The sequence below is a fragment of the Acipenser ruthenus genome, chromosome 51 (assembly GCF_902713425.1).
Source record: "Acipenser ruthenus chromosome 51, fAciRut3.2 maternal haplotype, whole genome shotgun sequence".
Classification (NCBI taxonomy): Eukaryota; Metazoa; Chordata; class Actinopteri; order Acipenseriformes; family Acipenseridae; genus Acipenser; species Acipenser ruthenus.
Genome location: NC_081239.1, coordinates 785,491 through 802,231, shown reverse-complemented (window position 1 = coordinate 802,231; position 16,741 = coordinate 785,491). Strand labels below are relative to the sequence as shown.

The 16,741-nt window shown below is 42.5% G+C and overlaps 1 protein-coding gene across 1 annotated transcript in view; it reads right to left on the bottom strand.

Moving 5' to 3' along the window:
* Positions 1-7,412: 7,412 nt before the first annotated feature.
* Positions 7,413-16,741, bottom strand: part of LOC117398603 (RAS guanyl-releasing protein 2-like) — a 30,534-nt gene continuing 21,205 nt past the window's right edge. The window contains exons 13-17 of the mRNA XM_034915312.2: positions 16,499-16,640; positions 15,197-15,233; positions 14,605-14,763; positions 11,894-11,953; positions 7,413-11,131 (exon numbers count right to left, since the gene is read on the bottom strand). Of these exons, the coding sequence (XP_034771203.1) occupies positions 11,898-11,953; positions 14,605-14,763; positions 15,197-15,233; positions 16,499-16,640 (394 nt within the window). The 3' untranslated portion in view covers positions 7,413-11,131; positions 11,894-11,897. The remainder of the gene's footprint in view (positions 11,132-11,893; positions 11,954-14,604; positions 14,764-15,196; positions 15,234-16,498; positions 16,641-16,741) is intronic.

The window sequence follows — 16,741 nt, the reverse complement described above, 5'->3', positions numbered from 1 at the left end:
CAGAGGGAGCAGGAATTGAGTTGGGAGCTGTGCTCAGAGCAATGTGGGTTTCTAATCTCTCTCTCTCTCTTCTCTCTCTCTGGGCTCAGAAGGGGATTCACGCTCCCTTTTTGAAGCGAGCAAGGGGAGAACACAGGGTCAAAGCAGCTGGTTAATAATTAAATCACCCATGTCTGCTTCAGTAGATAAGCCAGCGATGGAGAGAGAGAGTGGATGAGCCATTCTCAAGGGGCACAACCTTTCTGTTTCTCTCTCTCTCTCCCCTTTCTATCTTTCTGACTCTCTGGTATCCCTCTCGCCCGTTCCCTAACCCATCCATGTCTTCGGCCCTTCTCTCCCTCTCTTTCTCCGCTCTCCTTCCTTCACCTTTCTCCTTTACCCTGCTCTTCTCCCATCCCTCTCTTATATCACTCCTTCCTTCCATCCCTCCCTGCCTTCTCTTTCCTTCCCTATCTCTCGTTCTCTCCCTTCTTCCCCCTCTCTCTCCTTCCTTTTGTCACCCTCCCCCTCTCTCTCTCCCCCTCCTATCCTCCACACTAGTTTGACCGCCCCATCACCCCTTGAGAGAAAGCCCCTCTCCCTTAAACACACACCTGCACAGTCTCTTTTTATTTGACTCACCTCCAGATGTTGTCTGTTCGCTCCTGTCTTTGTCTCTGGAGTCTATCACGGACACACCATGTAATTCACATCTGCGTTGCTTTCTGCCAGAAGCAGGGTTTCTGTTTATCAGATCTCTGGTGTCGGATTGTCTCCGTGTGCATCTTTAAATCAGATTGCAGGGGTTTTAAGTACCTTCAAATGTCATTATAATGTATTTCTTTTACAGCCAGGTACTACACAACCTTCCTCGTTCCATTCAAATCATGTGACAATGTGACCTTTGAACTCTGCCGGCTTTAGGTGTGCAAGAGTAGGTGCGGCTGGCAGAGTTGAAAAGTCACGTTGCCACATGATATTAACGAGGAAGGAGATTCAGCCCCCTCCACCCTCCCAGCATTTAGGATTCTCCAGACAAGCTGAAAAGGCAGATTTGGAGAAAAAAATGATCATGCAATATCACAGCCACTCAGCTGATAAATAGACAAGCGAAAGATCAAATAACTAGCCTGTGGCTCTTTAAAAACGTGTTCTTACGTGTGTTTCTGAAACCTTGGCTACAGTGCTCCTCTAAGCAGATGCGACAGTGGCTTCCTTGATTACTGATCTGGATTATTTATTTATCACCAAGTCACATGGCGATGTTAGACATGATGTTTGTGTTCCGAGGGCAAGCTCTGGGATTTCTGAGTGATTAAAGCCCTGTATTCACTCGGAGTGAAACTCTGTCTGCAGCCATGCAAACAAAAACAAATGCCTGCCGTTGACTGCAGTGCACCTGGCTTACAACAACCAACCGACAACAACACCAATGTCACAATAGATCACGATCGGGACATGAATTAGCATCTCAGCCCATTGAATTGAACAGAAGGGTTTCAAGTCATGTTTGACTAGCTAGATAGGAGGCTGTGTGGTCCAGTGGTTAAAGAAAAGGGGCTTGTAACCAGGAGGTCCCCGGTTCAAATCCCGCCTCAGCCACTGACTCATTGTGTGACCCTGAGCAAGTCACTTCACCTCCTTGTGCTCCGTCTTTCGGGTGAGACGTAGTTGTAAGTGACTCTGCAGCTGATGCATAGTTCACACACCCTAGTCTCTGTAAGTCGCCTTGGATAAAGGCGTCTGCTAAATAAACAAATAATAATAATAACAGATCTCAAAATGTGTTGTTTGGAAATAAATGTACTTAAAAAACAAGGACGACTAAGAAATCTCTGTTCGCAAGCCTTCAGTTTCTCCCCCCACCTTCTTCAAGAGGCTTATTTCCTGTCAGTAACCAATCAGCCGCTTCCCCTCATGATTGACATGCTGCGCAGCCAGTGGACAGTTCTTAGGTGACCTAGGAAGCGAAGCAGTAGCTGATTTCCTGTAAGGCGAGGGAAGCAAAACTGAAAACTTTATTTTAATGTGTGTCTTGTTATAAAATGAAAATATCGTGTTGGCAATATCCTCAAAAAAAAAAAAAAAAAAAAAAAACACCAAACAATTTTAAATATAGAAGATAGGACTAATTGAACTTGATAACAAGCTCCCAAAGCAGTTTAAAACGCATTAAAATATCATTGCTTCACGCATGCGCTTTGCACTCTCTGCCCCGGTAAGTATCTCTATGCCGAGCCTGTGTTTTTTTTTTTTAATACTGATAAATCCAAGGCGCTATCACTAGCTCCCGTGTCACAAGGATGCAATCTGCCCTGCTGTCACTCACCGCTCCTCGCAATATTATATTTAAACAGTGTTTAATATGCAGAATACCACCCCGGCGCTGTGCGCCATAGATTTTCTGTCAGTCCCCGCAGATATGTATACTGACATAATTGATTTTTATTTTATACTTTTTTCCTTTATTTTTATTTATTTATTTATTTATTTGAAGATTCCGGAGGATTTTACAAGTGTTGAGATTTCTAGCGTCGGATAACGAGAGAATAACCGGGCAAACTAAATTGCTAAACCTGATCTAAGGAAAGTAAATCACCCCTCCCCACCCCCCAATTCATCCGTTTAATTTAAGGTTTAAGATGATTTTACATATACACTTTATTTTGCATACATTAAAACGTGTTCTGTGAACATTCATGGAGCGCTGTGGTTATTATTATTATTATTATTATTATTATTATTATTATTATTATTATTATTACTCACTCAACCGTAACCAACCCACTCGTCAACGTCAGAGAGAGAGAGCGAGAGCGAGAGCGACCTGCCATAACACTGTCAACATCTGTCAAATTTGATTTGTACATGACGAAGCGTTGATAACGCTTTCTCCTGGAGGCTACACTTCAGAATCACTTTGAACTCCCACATAAACACGTTTGCGTGTACGACATGTCGTCATAACCTTGGTTAAGAACAATACAGGCTGCAAAACGGTTCTAACGATGGCCATGGAAACGCCTTATTACTGCGGGGCACAGAAACCCCGCTTTTGCCGACAATATTTATCAGAGTGGCGGGTTTACTTTACCCTTAGGTGTTAGATGTTAATCCGGTTGTGTGAAACCAGCTGTGCTAAACTTTGTGGTGGTTTTGTTCTGTGGTCTTTTTAAAAAAAAAAAAAAAAAACTACTGAAAATCTGAATGTCGTTCTTTTCTGTTGACACGCAGGGTCCCTGCAGCCCCGTGTCACAGCAAAGTAAAGTGGCCGGTCGTAAAACTCGCAATTAGGAGCATAAAAGTAAAGTTAGACGTTAGCTATAAATTACAGCCGCCCCGCGCGATGGCTAAGTGGTCTTTTTACGAGCCTTCTACCCCAAGTTAACTGCAGCACCCCGGAGTCCATTACATTAAACCGAAAGAGGTTGTTTGATTCGTAATGGCTTGTTGGCCCGTCGCCTCCTAAATCACACAGCCTGTATAGACAAACAAGCTTGTTTAAAAAAGTAGAAAGACACTTAGACACACAGTCTCAAACGATTCCACTGCAGAACAGAGTGGGGAAACATCCATCGCCTTGAAAGGGTTCTGGCGCATAAAATTATTCAATAAATCATATCATTTCATCCGATTTATGTGCTCGCTTCATTAGCTGCATAACCCCTAAATGGTATTGATGAATTCTGTTAAGCTGCGAGTCAAAATGTTTAGACGAAACGTCTTTTATCGTGACTTTTATCGTGATTTCTCATACAGTGTGAAAAAATCTCCATTAGGTATCAGAGTTGTGCGTTTGAGAGATAACCATGCTCAGTTTTACATATTTAAAATATACTAAACATAAGCTCGGTAATGTGCGTAAAGGAAGCCCTGGAGACAGTTGTTTGTCACAATTAGAATAACGATTCGACAGCTATGGAGAGAGAAAAAAAAAAGTACATACAAGTTTAAACTCTTTTTAAAAATCCTCTATTCACCCAACAGGAAACATTAATAATATTACTACTGTAGTATCGTCATCCAAACCATACTGCGCGGCTATGGCAGTAACGCTGTATCCTGATTGATCTAACTTGTGTTCAGTCTATGGTCCTGGCATATTCCCTGGGACACCTTCCTCAAAACCGGGAGGGTGCCGGGAACAGGTTAGGTGGCAACCAGACAGACAGACAGACAGACAGACTGACAAAAACTAGCATCACATTGTAGCCAAAGAATGTCCTAACCAAGTTTCGTCACAGTTGGATTCGCGATTCTCTAAAGAGATCCAGTATTAAACTTCTAACTGTGATTTAATATTTAATGTACCGCATATACAGAGGGCTCTACCACCCCCTGATTACGCGGTCCTGACCCTCCCTCGCAGGCGGGCGCAGAGTGACCTGCGGGGGGGGCACTGTACGCACAACGAACCCGCCGGCTCGCCCGTTCGTCACGGGGCTCCTGTGTGAGCGGAGCGAAGGAACAGCCGCTCTCCGAGGTGAGATAACCGAAATGTCAGCGTTCAACTGAAAAGGTGACAGGCAGTCTTGCTGAAAGATAGCGAGCGTTTCTTCTGAATACAAAAAAACAAAAACGTGGCTGAACTGCCCATTGCAATAAAAGGTCAGTGTGATGCAGTTTACCAAAAATTATATATATATTATATATATATATATATATATATATAATCTGTTTATTTAGCAGACACCTTTATCCAAGGAGACTTACAGAGACTAGGGAGTGTGAACTATGCATCAGCTGCAGAGTCACTTACAACTACGTCTCACCCGAAAGACGGAGCACAAGGAGGTGAAGTGATTTGCTCAGGGTCACACACTGAGTGAGCCCGGATTTGAACCGGTGACTTCTTGGTTACAAGCCCTTTTCTTTAACCACCAGACCACCAGTGTTGCCAAGTTTCACGACAGAGAAAAATAAGCGGCACTGCCTTTCAAAACAAGCCCCAAACAAGCGCGACCCATGTTAGAGTATGGACGTTTCTGCAAATTCCAACCCGCGACTCTCAAAAAAACAAGCCCAATCCCGCTTATTATAAGCTGGCAACTGTGCAGACCACACAGCCTGCAATATATAGACTGCGTTTATTTAAATGCAATACGGTATTCAATGACGGGTTGTAGTTCAAACTCCAACAGTCCAGTTGCAATCTGATCACGTGAAACAAGCACCAGAACGCATCATTTTATCTCGGTAATCTATCGGTTTTATTTTTTTCCCATATTTACTGAATCCTATGGGGGCCCGTCAAACTACTGCAACTGAGGAAGGCTTCCCGGGACAGTGAAAGATCCTGTTTTTTAATCTTATGCTTCCGCATCCATGTAGATTACTACAGCGGGTGTGGTCCAGTGGTTAAAGAAATGGGCTTGTAACCAGGAGGTCCCCGGTTCAAATCCCGGCTCAGCCACTGACTCATTGTGTGACCCTGAGCAAGTCTCTTAACCTCCTTGTGCTCCGTCTTTCGGGTGAGACGTAGTTGTAAGTGACTCTGCAGCTGATGCATAGTTCACACACCCTAGTCTCTGTAAGTCGCCATGGATAAAGGCGTCTGCTAAATAAACTAATAATAATACAGCGAGGCACGCAATTCTGGCACCGTGTACTGAGCACAGCTTAGATAGAGACGCAGCATTACTGCAGTAGACGCACAATATGAATTGGTTGTCAGTGCTATAGCAGTAATGTTATCAGTGTTTCCTGTTGTGTGAATAGAGGATTTTTAAAGACTTTGCACTTTCAACATTTCCGTTTGCATATCCTGTTTTTTTTTTTTTTTTGTACCACAGAGTTGGCAGCCCTAATTGATCCCCTCCTCTTCCCTCATTCACACGCCCCGTTTCTTTGCAGGTTGCCCATATCCCTCCTCCAGTTCCACACCCTGCTAAAACTGTCTTTCACAAAAAATAAAATAAAATTTTAAAAAAACCTAACTGCTGCATTGCTCAAGGCCCACAGTCCACCAAAACACACCGAACAGCTCTGTGCAACCCTGACAATCCCACACCTCCCCCTACAGGACACACCGTGTACTGCACCGTTCCCTTTATTTACTATTCCACAAGCATAGAGAGAGACATCCCCGGGGTATGAAAATGGCCAGATTAACCCTAGAAATGCAGTTTCCAGGGAACACGCTATTTTTAACATTAAGATAGAAAATTGAGCCACTTTATCATCACAGCGGGGAGAAAAACACCAAGAAACCGCTTAATTTTTAGGCTTCACTTTCTCATTTTATCTCGAGGCGTCACAAAAGCATCTGAAGGTTTAACGCTTCCGTTCAGAATTCGCTTTTGCGGTTAACAAAATTAAGTTATGATAACAGAATAGACTTGGAGTTCAATACTATAAAAGTGGTCTAGGTTTTCAGAGTTTAAACCATAAAGACCTATTTCTACCAGTTTTTAAAAAAAAAAATAGGTACAAACGCATTATTTTCTTTTATTTAATATATATATATATATATATATATATATATATATATATATATATATATATATATATTTTCATATATATATATATATATATATATATATATATATATATATATATATATATATATATATATTGCTCAGTTATTTTCTCCATAACTTGAACGCTCAAATAAGAATTCCAAGGTAAATTTGTAAGACACTAAGGTCGTATTTTCCAGCGTTTACTTGTCTATTTTTTAAAGAGACAAATTCCTATTGGCATTACAAAATTAGCGTCAAAAGATGCAAGTACTGTAATTGAATTCTCCTAAGCACGGTCAAGTTGTCTGTTTCTGAGTTTCGTACACTACTGTTGAATTTTCATCTATCAAAAAAAAAAAGGGAGTTAATTAAAGACTAGACTAAACGTTTTTGAAAATACGGCCCTAAGTATGATCCTAGGACTTTTATTTTTTATTTTTTTACAGGCTTAAAAAAGCTATTTTTCTGTGAATAAATATGGATTTAGAATGCATCAGATTACATAAAACACAGCTTTTGCGGTCTGAGTTTTTTTTTAAAGAAAATGAAATAATTTGGTGCTTAAATGGTTTAAAAAAAGACAGCCAAATGCAATTCAAAATGTTACTAGGAGACTAGGAGCGTGTGATAAAGGTTTTGTTAAGATTGGTGCAACGTCAAGGCAGTTATTGCATTGACTGTGTGGAGTGTGACAGACAGACAGACAGACAGACAGACAGACAGACAGACAGACTAACAGCCATAAATTACTAAAAAGCTCCAGTAAGAGTTAAGATATGTTTCTGTTTTCAAACTTCACCAGGCAGACTTCTGAAAAGCTTTATATCAGCTTGCCAAAAACAGCAACAGCTTATTTTGAATACGTTACTTTTCCTACATTTAAAACGACTTCTCAGTCTACATGTTTCACAGTTATATTAGCTCCATCTGTGCCTGAAACAACAAAACAAAGAAATACTTTAAAAACAGAAGAGATGTCAAGGATTTTAATCACACTTCATTTAAATAAAGCTGTCTTAACACACGATGCAATGTGCTTACAAGCAATTAAATACTGGCACTGGTTTTGTCAAAGCTTAGTCACACACAGCACAAGATCAAAGTCAGACCCTCAGAATGTCACTGTACACTTTTTCAGCCCAATTATTTTACAGGGGGTCATTTACTGTAACACACCATTCAAACAACATTAAGAATAACTGTTTAGTATTCATTACTATTTTATGGTATTTCCAATCGCTGTGAGCGGTCCTGGGTTCTAATACAGGGATGGAAATAAGACTCCCATTGCACAGCAGTTTGTTCCACTCCTGGTTTTACTGTGAATTTAATAAGACACACCTGAGCTTGTTGCCTATACAGCTAATTCAAGATCGTAGTAAAACATGAAATAGTTAAAACTGCTATGCAACAGGAGTCTTATTTCTAAAATATAATACATTTGATATTATCTGGTTTTCAAATGGCATTAGGCTTGGGAAAATCCGAATTGTCATTTCAGTCCGGTTGTCCGAGAATATGTGTCCCCCGCCCCTTTGCATATTTCTTCCCCCAGGAACCAATAGTTGGGAATATTGGTTCCCCTTCCGAATATTTGTACCCCCTTATTTCTTTGTAACAAAGTAATCTTTCTTTGTATGTATGAGGGTACAAATATTCACAGAATATTTGTTACTGGGGGGACACATATTCGGGGGGACCAATATTAGTTTATACCAGCAGTTATTATTATTATTTGTTTATTTAGCAGACACCTTTATCCAAGGTGTGACTTACAGAGACTAGGGTGTGTGAACTTTGCATCAGCTGCAGAGTCACTTACAATTACGTCTCACCCGAAAGACGGAGCACAAGGAGGTGAAGTGACTTGCTCAGGGTCACACAATGAGTCAGTGGCTGAGGTGGGATTTGAACCGGGGACCTCCTGGTTACAAGCCCTTTTCTTTAACCACTGGACCACACAGCCTCCACACTGGCCCACACAGTTGGATTCTCCAGAAAAACATGAACCCAATACTGAAAGCCAGAGTCACTCCCAATGACTGAAGCCCCAGAGCACAGTAAGGGCGGTGGAAACAGAAATTCAAAATGGGATTTGAAGCCACTTTTTAAAATCTGCCAGTTTCAACGACTCAATAGCAATTATGAACACTGGGGGCCTGTCCATTACATGCGATTAGAGTCGCCTTGATCGCTTAATCAAATGTATTTTTAATATGAGGGTATCCAGAATTATTTCCCATAGGGTATAATATAAACACAATCACAGCTACGGCAATTATGCAAGGTTTGAAATATACTTTTTGCATTGCTCTGTGTTCAACTGTATCGATCTCAGCGTGGGCTGAAATATCCTAATCATTTCAAGCATTTAAGAAAAAAAAAGACAGTATATCAATTCTTATACAAGCAGGGGTCTTGTTTGGGGGGGGTGGGGGTGTACTAGCCCCCCTTTATTCCAAACCTTACGGTCATGTGTGTACAATGGGCTAGAAACAAGCAGAAAGCATATAAAAAAAATGATGTAAACTTCACATATTCGATACCAGCAAACAACGCATAATACACACATTCACACCAGCAACGACTTCACATTTCAGCCATCACAAAGCTTAACGAGCAGCTCTGGCTACAGGAGGAGGTGAAACTGAAACCCCAGGTCCATCATATTTGCTCCCAGTTCCCTACTGTTCAGCCCCACCACACAGTCTCTGTATTGCAGCCAGTGTTACATAGAGCCATGCCTCCCGTTTGCACTGCATGCGTTTGTTCTTTTTTTTTAATCAGTTCTAGCACCTCCATTTAAAGGATGCATCCCCTGTGCAGCGTCTTCCTGTACGGACGTGTCATTGAGGACCATTCAGGATAGAACAGGTAAGATGATTCATTACTAGGGGCTGTTTAAACATTTATAAATATTATATAGCCCCTTGAAATGAAAGAAGAAGAAAAAAAACACTTGCTATGAATGAAAATCAATGCTGTTTGTATTTAAACCCGTTACTGTAGCTGGAAACACACACAGTAAAAGCATGGATAGCGAGAGGTACACAGCGATGTACGCGTATGTTTCTAAGTATACATGCCCCCAGGGCTTTCAAAGACACATATACAGCTGTGACCAAATGTTTTGCATCACCTAGAATTTTAGGATTGAGACAATTAAAAAAAAATTAAAATAAACTATATGATCATCATTTTGATTTTTTTATTTAACATCGTGTAATCAAAGAAACTACAAAACGTCTACCGGAAGCCATAAAAGCATTAGATTTCAAAATGTCCCATTTTTCAAATGTGTGGGTTTTTGCATTAAGTGTATGGAAAATTACAAAGCGGTGTGTAATTCAATATGTTAACGTAACATTATTCAGCAGGTTTCATTCGAAGCTAATGAAGCTTCGAATGAAGCTAAATTAGTTCATTCTACAGGGTGAAGCAAAACTTTTGGCCATAGCTGCATATGCATTATAAAATAGATAACTTAGATAGGGAAATTAACATGGTACAACTGAGCACACAGTGACTATACCCCTGCAAGCAGGATATGCATTCTGAAAGGAGGATAATTAGCTTCAGATGACGTTTTCTTAATTACATTTCTCTACCCCTTTTAAAACCTGGTGGGTTGGGGAGTTCACCAGGACATTTGGCAGTAAGTCAATATAAAAATGTAAAATCGCTCCATTCCACTGTACAATATGACCGAGTGACCACGCAAGAGAACAGCAGAGAGCACAACCCAATAAAATACAAAAACATTTACCAGCGAGAGCTCCCATCAGCGCTCGTCCGGTTCCTAATAGCCAAACTGATCTCAAAAGTCTTAAAAGGATCCCAGTGATTCTGCCTCAACAACATGACTAGGTGACCCATTCCATCCCCTCACCACTCTCTGTGTGAAGAAGAGTCTCCTTTCCTCGGTCCCGAGTCTGTCTCCATCTGATCCTGGTTTCTCTGCTGCGCTGAAGGTATTGACTATAACTCTGTCAACTCCTTTTAAGAATTTAAAAGACATCAAGTCCTCCTTCATTCTTAGTTCCAGGTTAAATAAATCCTTCTTATCTTTGTAGCTCGTTCTTTTAAAGCCCAGGGATTGGTCTGGTGGCTTTTCGCTGGACTGTCTCCAGAGCTACCCCACACTGGAGTCAATTACCACACAATATAAACAGTAGAGTCCTGGTGCACAATGCAGACAGTTGCATATTCCCTGCTTTGTTTTTGAATCAATACTTTTTTTTTTTTTTTTTAAACAGTCCTTGAAAATCGTTTACTGATAATACCAGTAATAACAAGACATGCTACTTTGTAGTCAAGCAACAGATAGTTGAAACTGGAAGTTACATGCATTAAGAAGACATTGTGCAGCATTATTGTTGCGTGAACAGGAACTAGGTTAAAAAAAAAGATGGCTGGTAAAATGTGTTTGCTGTAAAAACTGGCAAAGTTTCTCGAGTAAAAAAAAAAAAAAAAGACTGGATTTTATCATCTAGATCAAAACAGCTGAGAAACATGCACGGCTGCAGTAGCGTCCCATCTCCACAGGGGGGCAGTGTAAACCTTTCTATTGCATTGTTGTGTTCGTTTCTCATTGGCTCAACACCTCTGTGTGACAGACACTGCAGACAGCTTCAGTCCTTGGCACATTTTAAACATGCAGTCTCCTGGCTAATGTCCATTGAGATTCGACTCTGTAAAAGAAGGAAAAACAGCCGGATTCATCAAGGTTTTTATTTTACCAAAACACAGACAGTGCCATAAAAAAAACAATGTATTGACCTTGAAAATTTAATTATAAAACCAGCATATGTATTACTAGCATATGTATTACTAGTATTACTAGTACAGGGCAGCAATGTGGAGTAGTGGTTAGGGCTCTGGACTCTTGACCGGAGGGTCGTGGGTTCAATCCCAGGTGGGGGGACACTGCTGCTGTACCCTTGAGCAAGGTACTTTACCTAGATTGCTCCAGTAAAAACCCAACTGTATAAATGGGGAATTGTATGTAAAAAATATCTTGTAACAATTGTAAGTCGCCCTGGATAAGGGAGTCTGCTAAGAAATAAATAATAATGAACACATATGTACTTACACATAATTACAATGTTATTATGCATAGTTACAATCTACTTAATGTGTAAATGTTTTTATACAATATCTGTAAGTACACAATCATATCAGAAAAGAGTTCGGGTTAGGATTATACCATGCAAAAAAAATAACATCATGTATATTGCAACTATACATAATAACATTGTAATTATGTGTAAGTACACATGTGTTTACTAAGTAACTAAGTAAATACACAGAAATTAGAGACGCTTAATGTAAATCAAACTTAACATAATGTGTGTGTCTCTGATATTGAACTGATGGCAATTCTTAAGGTTTACTGCAATGATTTTGCAACGGAACTGCATTATAAAGTACAGATTGTGTTTCTTCAATCTTACCTTGTTATAGATGGACGTCAAACACTCCGTCTTCCACCGACTCGATCTCCTCTTCAATCACTGTTAAAAACACAGAGTCTCAAAACCAGATCACTTTGCAGTTTATCCCCCCTGGCTACACAGATCATTTACCACAAATATATCAGAACGCAACGAGATGCGTCATCGATCTCCTTTACAGACCCGCCTGCATGAAAACCTCTGGGTGTGAGAATCTCAATTTCCGCTCAGTAATCAGTGATATAGAAACAACAGGCGCTCCTGCGTGAAAATGTTAGACCTCTTTGTGCTTTTGTTTTAAAAAAAAATGTACATTTTGTCACTGCTTTTTAAAATAAGATTTTTTTTTTTATAAAAAGGGGCATTTTATCAACTTTTACTATTTTTCCAAATTGTTTTGTATATTATACACTGCGTTATATTTATCTGCAAAGTGTTTTAGGTGATTTATCGCGTAAGGCACTATATAAGAAATAAAGACTGAAAACGGTGAATTTAGTAGCAGGTGACATGGGCGCTTTTCCACAGGATTTTGTCTATTTAAAATATTATCAATGTATCCAATTTATGCACACGGATTAACACTATATTGAACAATTTAACCTTCTAAAAGTTTCCCATAGCAAAGTGTAACAACCAATGAAAACATCGGAAAGCATAGCTAAGCATTGTAAAGCCCAGAGAGTTCTGGTACAGCATAGAGAGGTACGGGAAAGCGATGATAAATGCATGGTATAAACTGCCAAAAATACTGCTGTTAACTGGAGGTGTTGTAGTCCCCAGCATGTCTCAAACAACAGATTTTTTAAATTTTATATTCATGGAAAATGTTGACCTCGCTCTGCCCTGAGACCACAGCAGCTATGTCTGATAAGAGTCGGAGGCAGACTTTTACAGGAAAGATAAAGAGAGTTTCAGGAACACAGTGCGGATAGCTAGCTGACAAGGGTCATGACTTTGTGTGTGGGGAGGGGGGGGGGGAGGAGAAGGGAGTGTATATTTAGAAAAAGAATTGTTATCTGAAAAAAACATACACGCTTTTCATACACGCTCCCTTATCCTGCACAGCCATCGCTTCCATTCTGGGAATTTGGAGAACATCCCTAACTGTAAAACAATACTTTACAGTATCCGCAAGAGCATGTTTCCACTTCTCTAACGCATTTAATAATCTCAGAGTTATAAACCGACTGAAGGCAGCTACTAGGGATTCCATTTGATTTCGTTAGCTACAGTCACGTTTCGGGAAAAATTCAAAACCTTTAGCACTGGAGAGTGTTTAAATGTGTCGACCTAGTTCTGTGATCGCTGTATGCAGGGGGTCAGGAGGCAGGGTAGTTCTGTGATCGCTGTATGCAGGGTGGGGCAGGAGGCAGGGTAGTTCTGTGATCGCTGTATGCAGGGGGTCAGGAGGCAGGGTAGTTCTGTGATCGCTGTATGCAGGGGGTCAGGAGGCAGGGTAGTTCTGTGATCGCTGTATGCAGGGGGGTCAGGAGGCAGGGTAGTTCTGTGATCGCTGTATGCAGGGTAGCAGGAGGCAGGGTAGTTCTGTGATCGCTGTATGCAGGGTAGCAGGAGGCAGGGTAGTTCTGTGATCACTGTATGCAGGGTAGCAGGAGGCAGGGTAGTTCTGTGATCACTGTATGCAGGGTAGCAGGAGGCAGGGTAGTTCTGTGATCGCTGTATGCAGGGTAGCAGGAGGCAGGGTAGTTCTGTGATCGCTGTATGCAGGGTAGCAGGAGGCAGGGTAGTTCTGTGATCGCTGTATGCAGGGGGGTCAGGAGGCAGGGTAGTTCTGTGATCACTGTATGCAGGGGGGTCAGGAGGCAGGGTAGTTCTGTGATCGCTGTATGCAGGGTGAGTGCAGGAGGCAGGGTAGTTCTGTGATCACTGTATGCAGGGGGTCAGGAGGCAGGGTAGTTCTGTGATCACTGTATGCAGGGGGTCAGGAGGCAGGGTAGTTCTGTGATCGCTGTATGCAGGGGGGTCAGGAGGCAGGGTAGTTCTGTGATCGCTGTATGCAGGGTAGCAGGAGGCAGGGTAGTTCTGTGATCGCTGTATGCAGGGGGTCAGGAGGCAGGGTAGTTCTGTGATCGCTGTATGCAGGGGGTCAGGAGGCAGGGTAGTTCTGTGATCGCTGTATGCAGGGGGTCAGGAGGCAGGGTAGTTCTGTGATCGCTGTATGCAGGGGGGTCAGGAGGCAGGGTAGTTCTGTGATCGCTGTATGCAGGGTAGCAGGAGGCAGGGTAGTTCTGTGATCGCTGTATGCAGGGGGGTCAGGAGGCAGGGTAGTTCTGTGATCGCTGTATGCAGGGTGGCAGGAGGCAGGGTAGTTCTGTGATCGCTGTATGCAGGGGGTCAGGAGGCAGGGTAGTTCTGTGATCGCTGTATGCAGGGTGGGGTCAGGAGGCAGGGTAGTTCTGTGATCGCTGTATGCAGGGGGGTCAGGAGGCAGGGTAGTTCTGCGATCGCTGTATGCAGGGTGGGTGCAGGAGGCAGGGTAGTTCTGTGATCGCTGTATGCAGGGTGGGTGCAGGAGGCAGGGTAGTTCTGTGATCGCTGTATGCAGGGTGGGGCAGGAGGCAGGGTAGTTCTGTGATCGCTGTATGCAGGGTGGCAGGAGGCAGGGTAGTTCTGTGATCGCTGTATGCAGGGTGAGTGCAGGAGGCAGGGTAGTTCTGTGATCGCTGTATGCAGGGTGGGGCAGTTACCTGATTGTTGTACGGAGGGCGGGGAGCTCCCAGGGGGAGGGAAGCTGAAGGATCGGGAGTTACGGCGGGGGGGTCCATCCAGGCTGATGCTCTTGGTTCGTTTTCGGCACTCCACAGCCAGGTGGAATCGACAGGCCTTGTGGCAGTTCACCCCACATACTGGAGAGACACAAGCACACAGGGAACTGAGAGAGAGAGAGAGGCAACCACAACACAGATCCACAGAGGGGCGTTCACAAACTAACACCGCAGCACACTGGGGGCAGCACTGAACAGTCGACTAGTCCAACAGCAAAGTGACGGCCGATCTCAGAACCTGGTAGTGGACTAATCGCACGTCACGTGATCATGAAGCACGCGGTTTCAGACGGACTGGACTGGAAGCATTCACGTGGAAATTACATTTTAGAACATGCATGAAGAGATTCCTTCAAACCAGCGTTGCATATGATGTTTGAAAAAGAACCTACATGTTTGCTAAAATGTGGTTCTTTCGAAACTCCACCTGTAAAGTAAATGGAAGTAAACCTTTAAAACCTGAGGGTATTGACTAATTTGGAAATATAATGGGAGGTTTAAGACTGTCTCTTACCTTTGCACTTATATCCCTGCTTGAACAGCCCCCAGATCTATAAAAAAAAAAAAAAAAAAAGAATTATATGCATATATGATTTCACCAGGTTTTGCAACACTCAAGATTGTGAAAGGCGCTATATATAAATACCAGGACAAACATTGGTTTTTCATGATTGAATATTCTTTAAAAAAAACACAAGGAATAGTGTGTACCAGATTACAGTAAAATAACATTGCTTCCCTCTGAAATGACCTATTACTGTACAGTAGAATGTATGTTCCTTATTACAGACGTCATTGATGCGTTTGCATCTTTCTGATAGTCATCAGAAATTCTGCACATGAACGAATACAAACAAGGTAACTTGGAAAAAAAAATATCAAGTGGTGTTTGTTTAAATATTTGATTATCAGTACTGATCACAACCACCCTTGGTTTGTACATATTATGCCCAAACAGCCTTTTACAGGAATCGCTTCGCAGTCCTTGCAGTTCATCCTGTCTGTATATCTTTTAACAGCGCTCAGCGAGCACAGGAAGGAAGCTAGAAAGAGCGAGAGATGTGAAAGCTAGGAGGAGGAGGAGGGGAGAGGGCTAAATAAAAGCCCGATATGCGACCCAGAGAAAACAGGAAACAGGAAGCAGAGGCGCTCTCTCGTGTAAAGCAGGGGGTTTGAATCCCACAGCTCCTGATCAACCACAGTCACGTCAGCAACTGGAACAACAAAATAAGAACAAGTACGTCCGCATCATCCGTCCCCCGGGGCCGTGACGGAAGCAGCAAGTCATCTAAGTTATCCAGCAACAAACTTCCCATCCCCAGCTGTGCCGCTTTCCCAGAAAAAGGAGAATGTTTTTGGGGGACCGTTCTTCTTGATGTCATGCCCGTTAAAACATCTAGCGTGTTCCGAAGAGGAGACGGTTATCCATTCAGAGACGACAGGGCGTTTAGTAAGCAAGGGATCCGAGTGCAGACCGATGGGTGAACGGACAGGCATTGTGCCGACACCAATAGGGTAAGCATGCTCTCCAGATCCATGCAGAAAATGTAGGTGTGACACACAGACACACAGATGCAAGAACAGACAAGAAGTTTCATGACATTTGGGTAAGCGGATTTGCAGATAAATGGAACAATGCAAGTGTGACTTGCATACATGCCTCTGCGTGTCACGATACGGGCTAACTGTGTGACGCATAACAAGATCAAAACGGTCATTTAAAGATGGACCATTTTGAGGCGATTTATTGCCAAAGGCACTATGTAAGCAATAAAGATGGATGGAAGATGAATGTTCCCCCCTGCCCGGTACTCACAAAGCCAGCGCAGTGCTCACAAAAGGTGGGTTTCAGGTAGGTGGTCTCAGTAAAGGTGTGGATGAATCCCATCTTGCAGTTCAGCAGGGAGCTGGCGCTCATGAAGTACACCACCATCTCCTCGCGGCTGATTCGTCCGTCACTGTGAGGGGGAGGGGCACAGCCATCAACAGCAAGGACATGATTGGCTAAAGATTTGTCCCCATGACGTGACCCAGAAAACCTACACCTCTCCCCAATTTA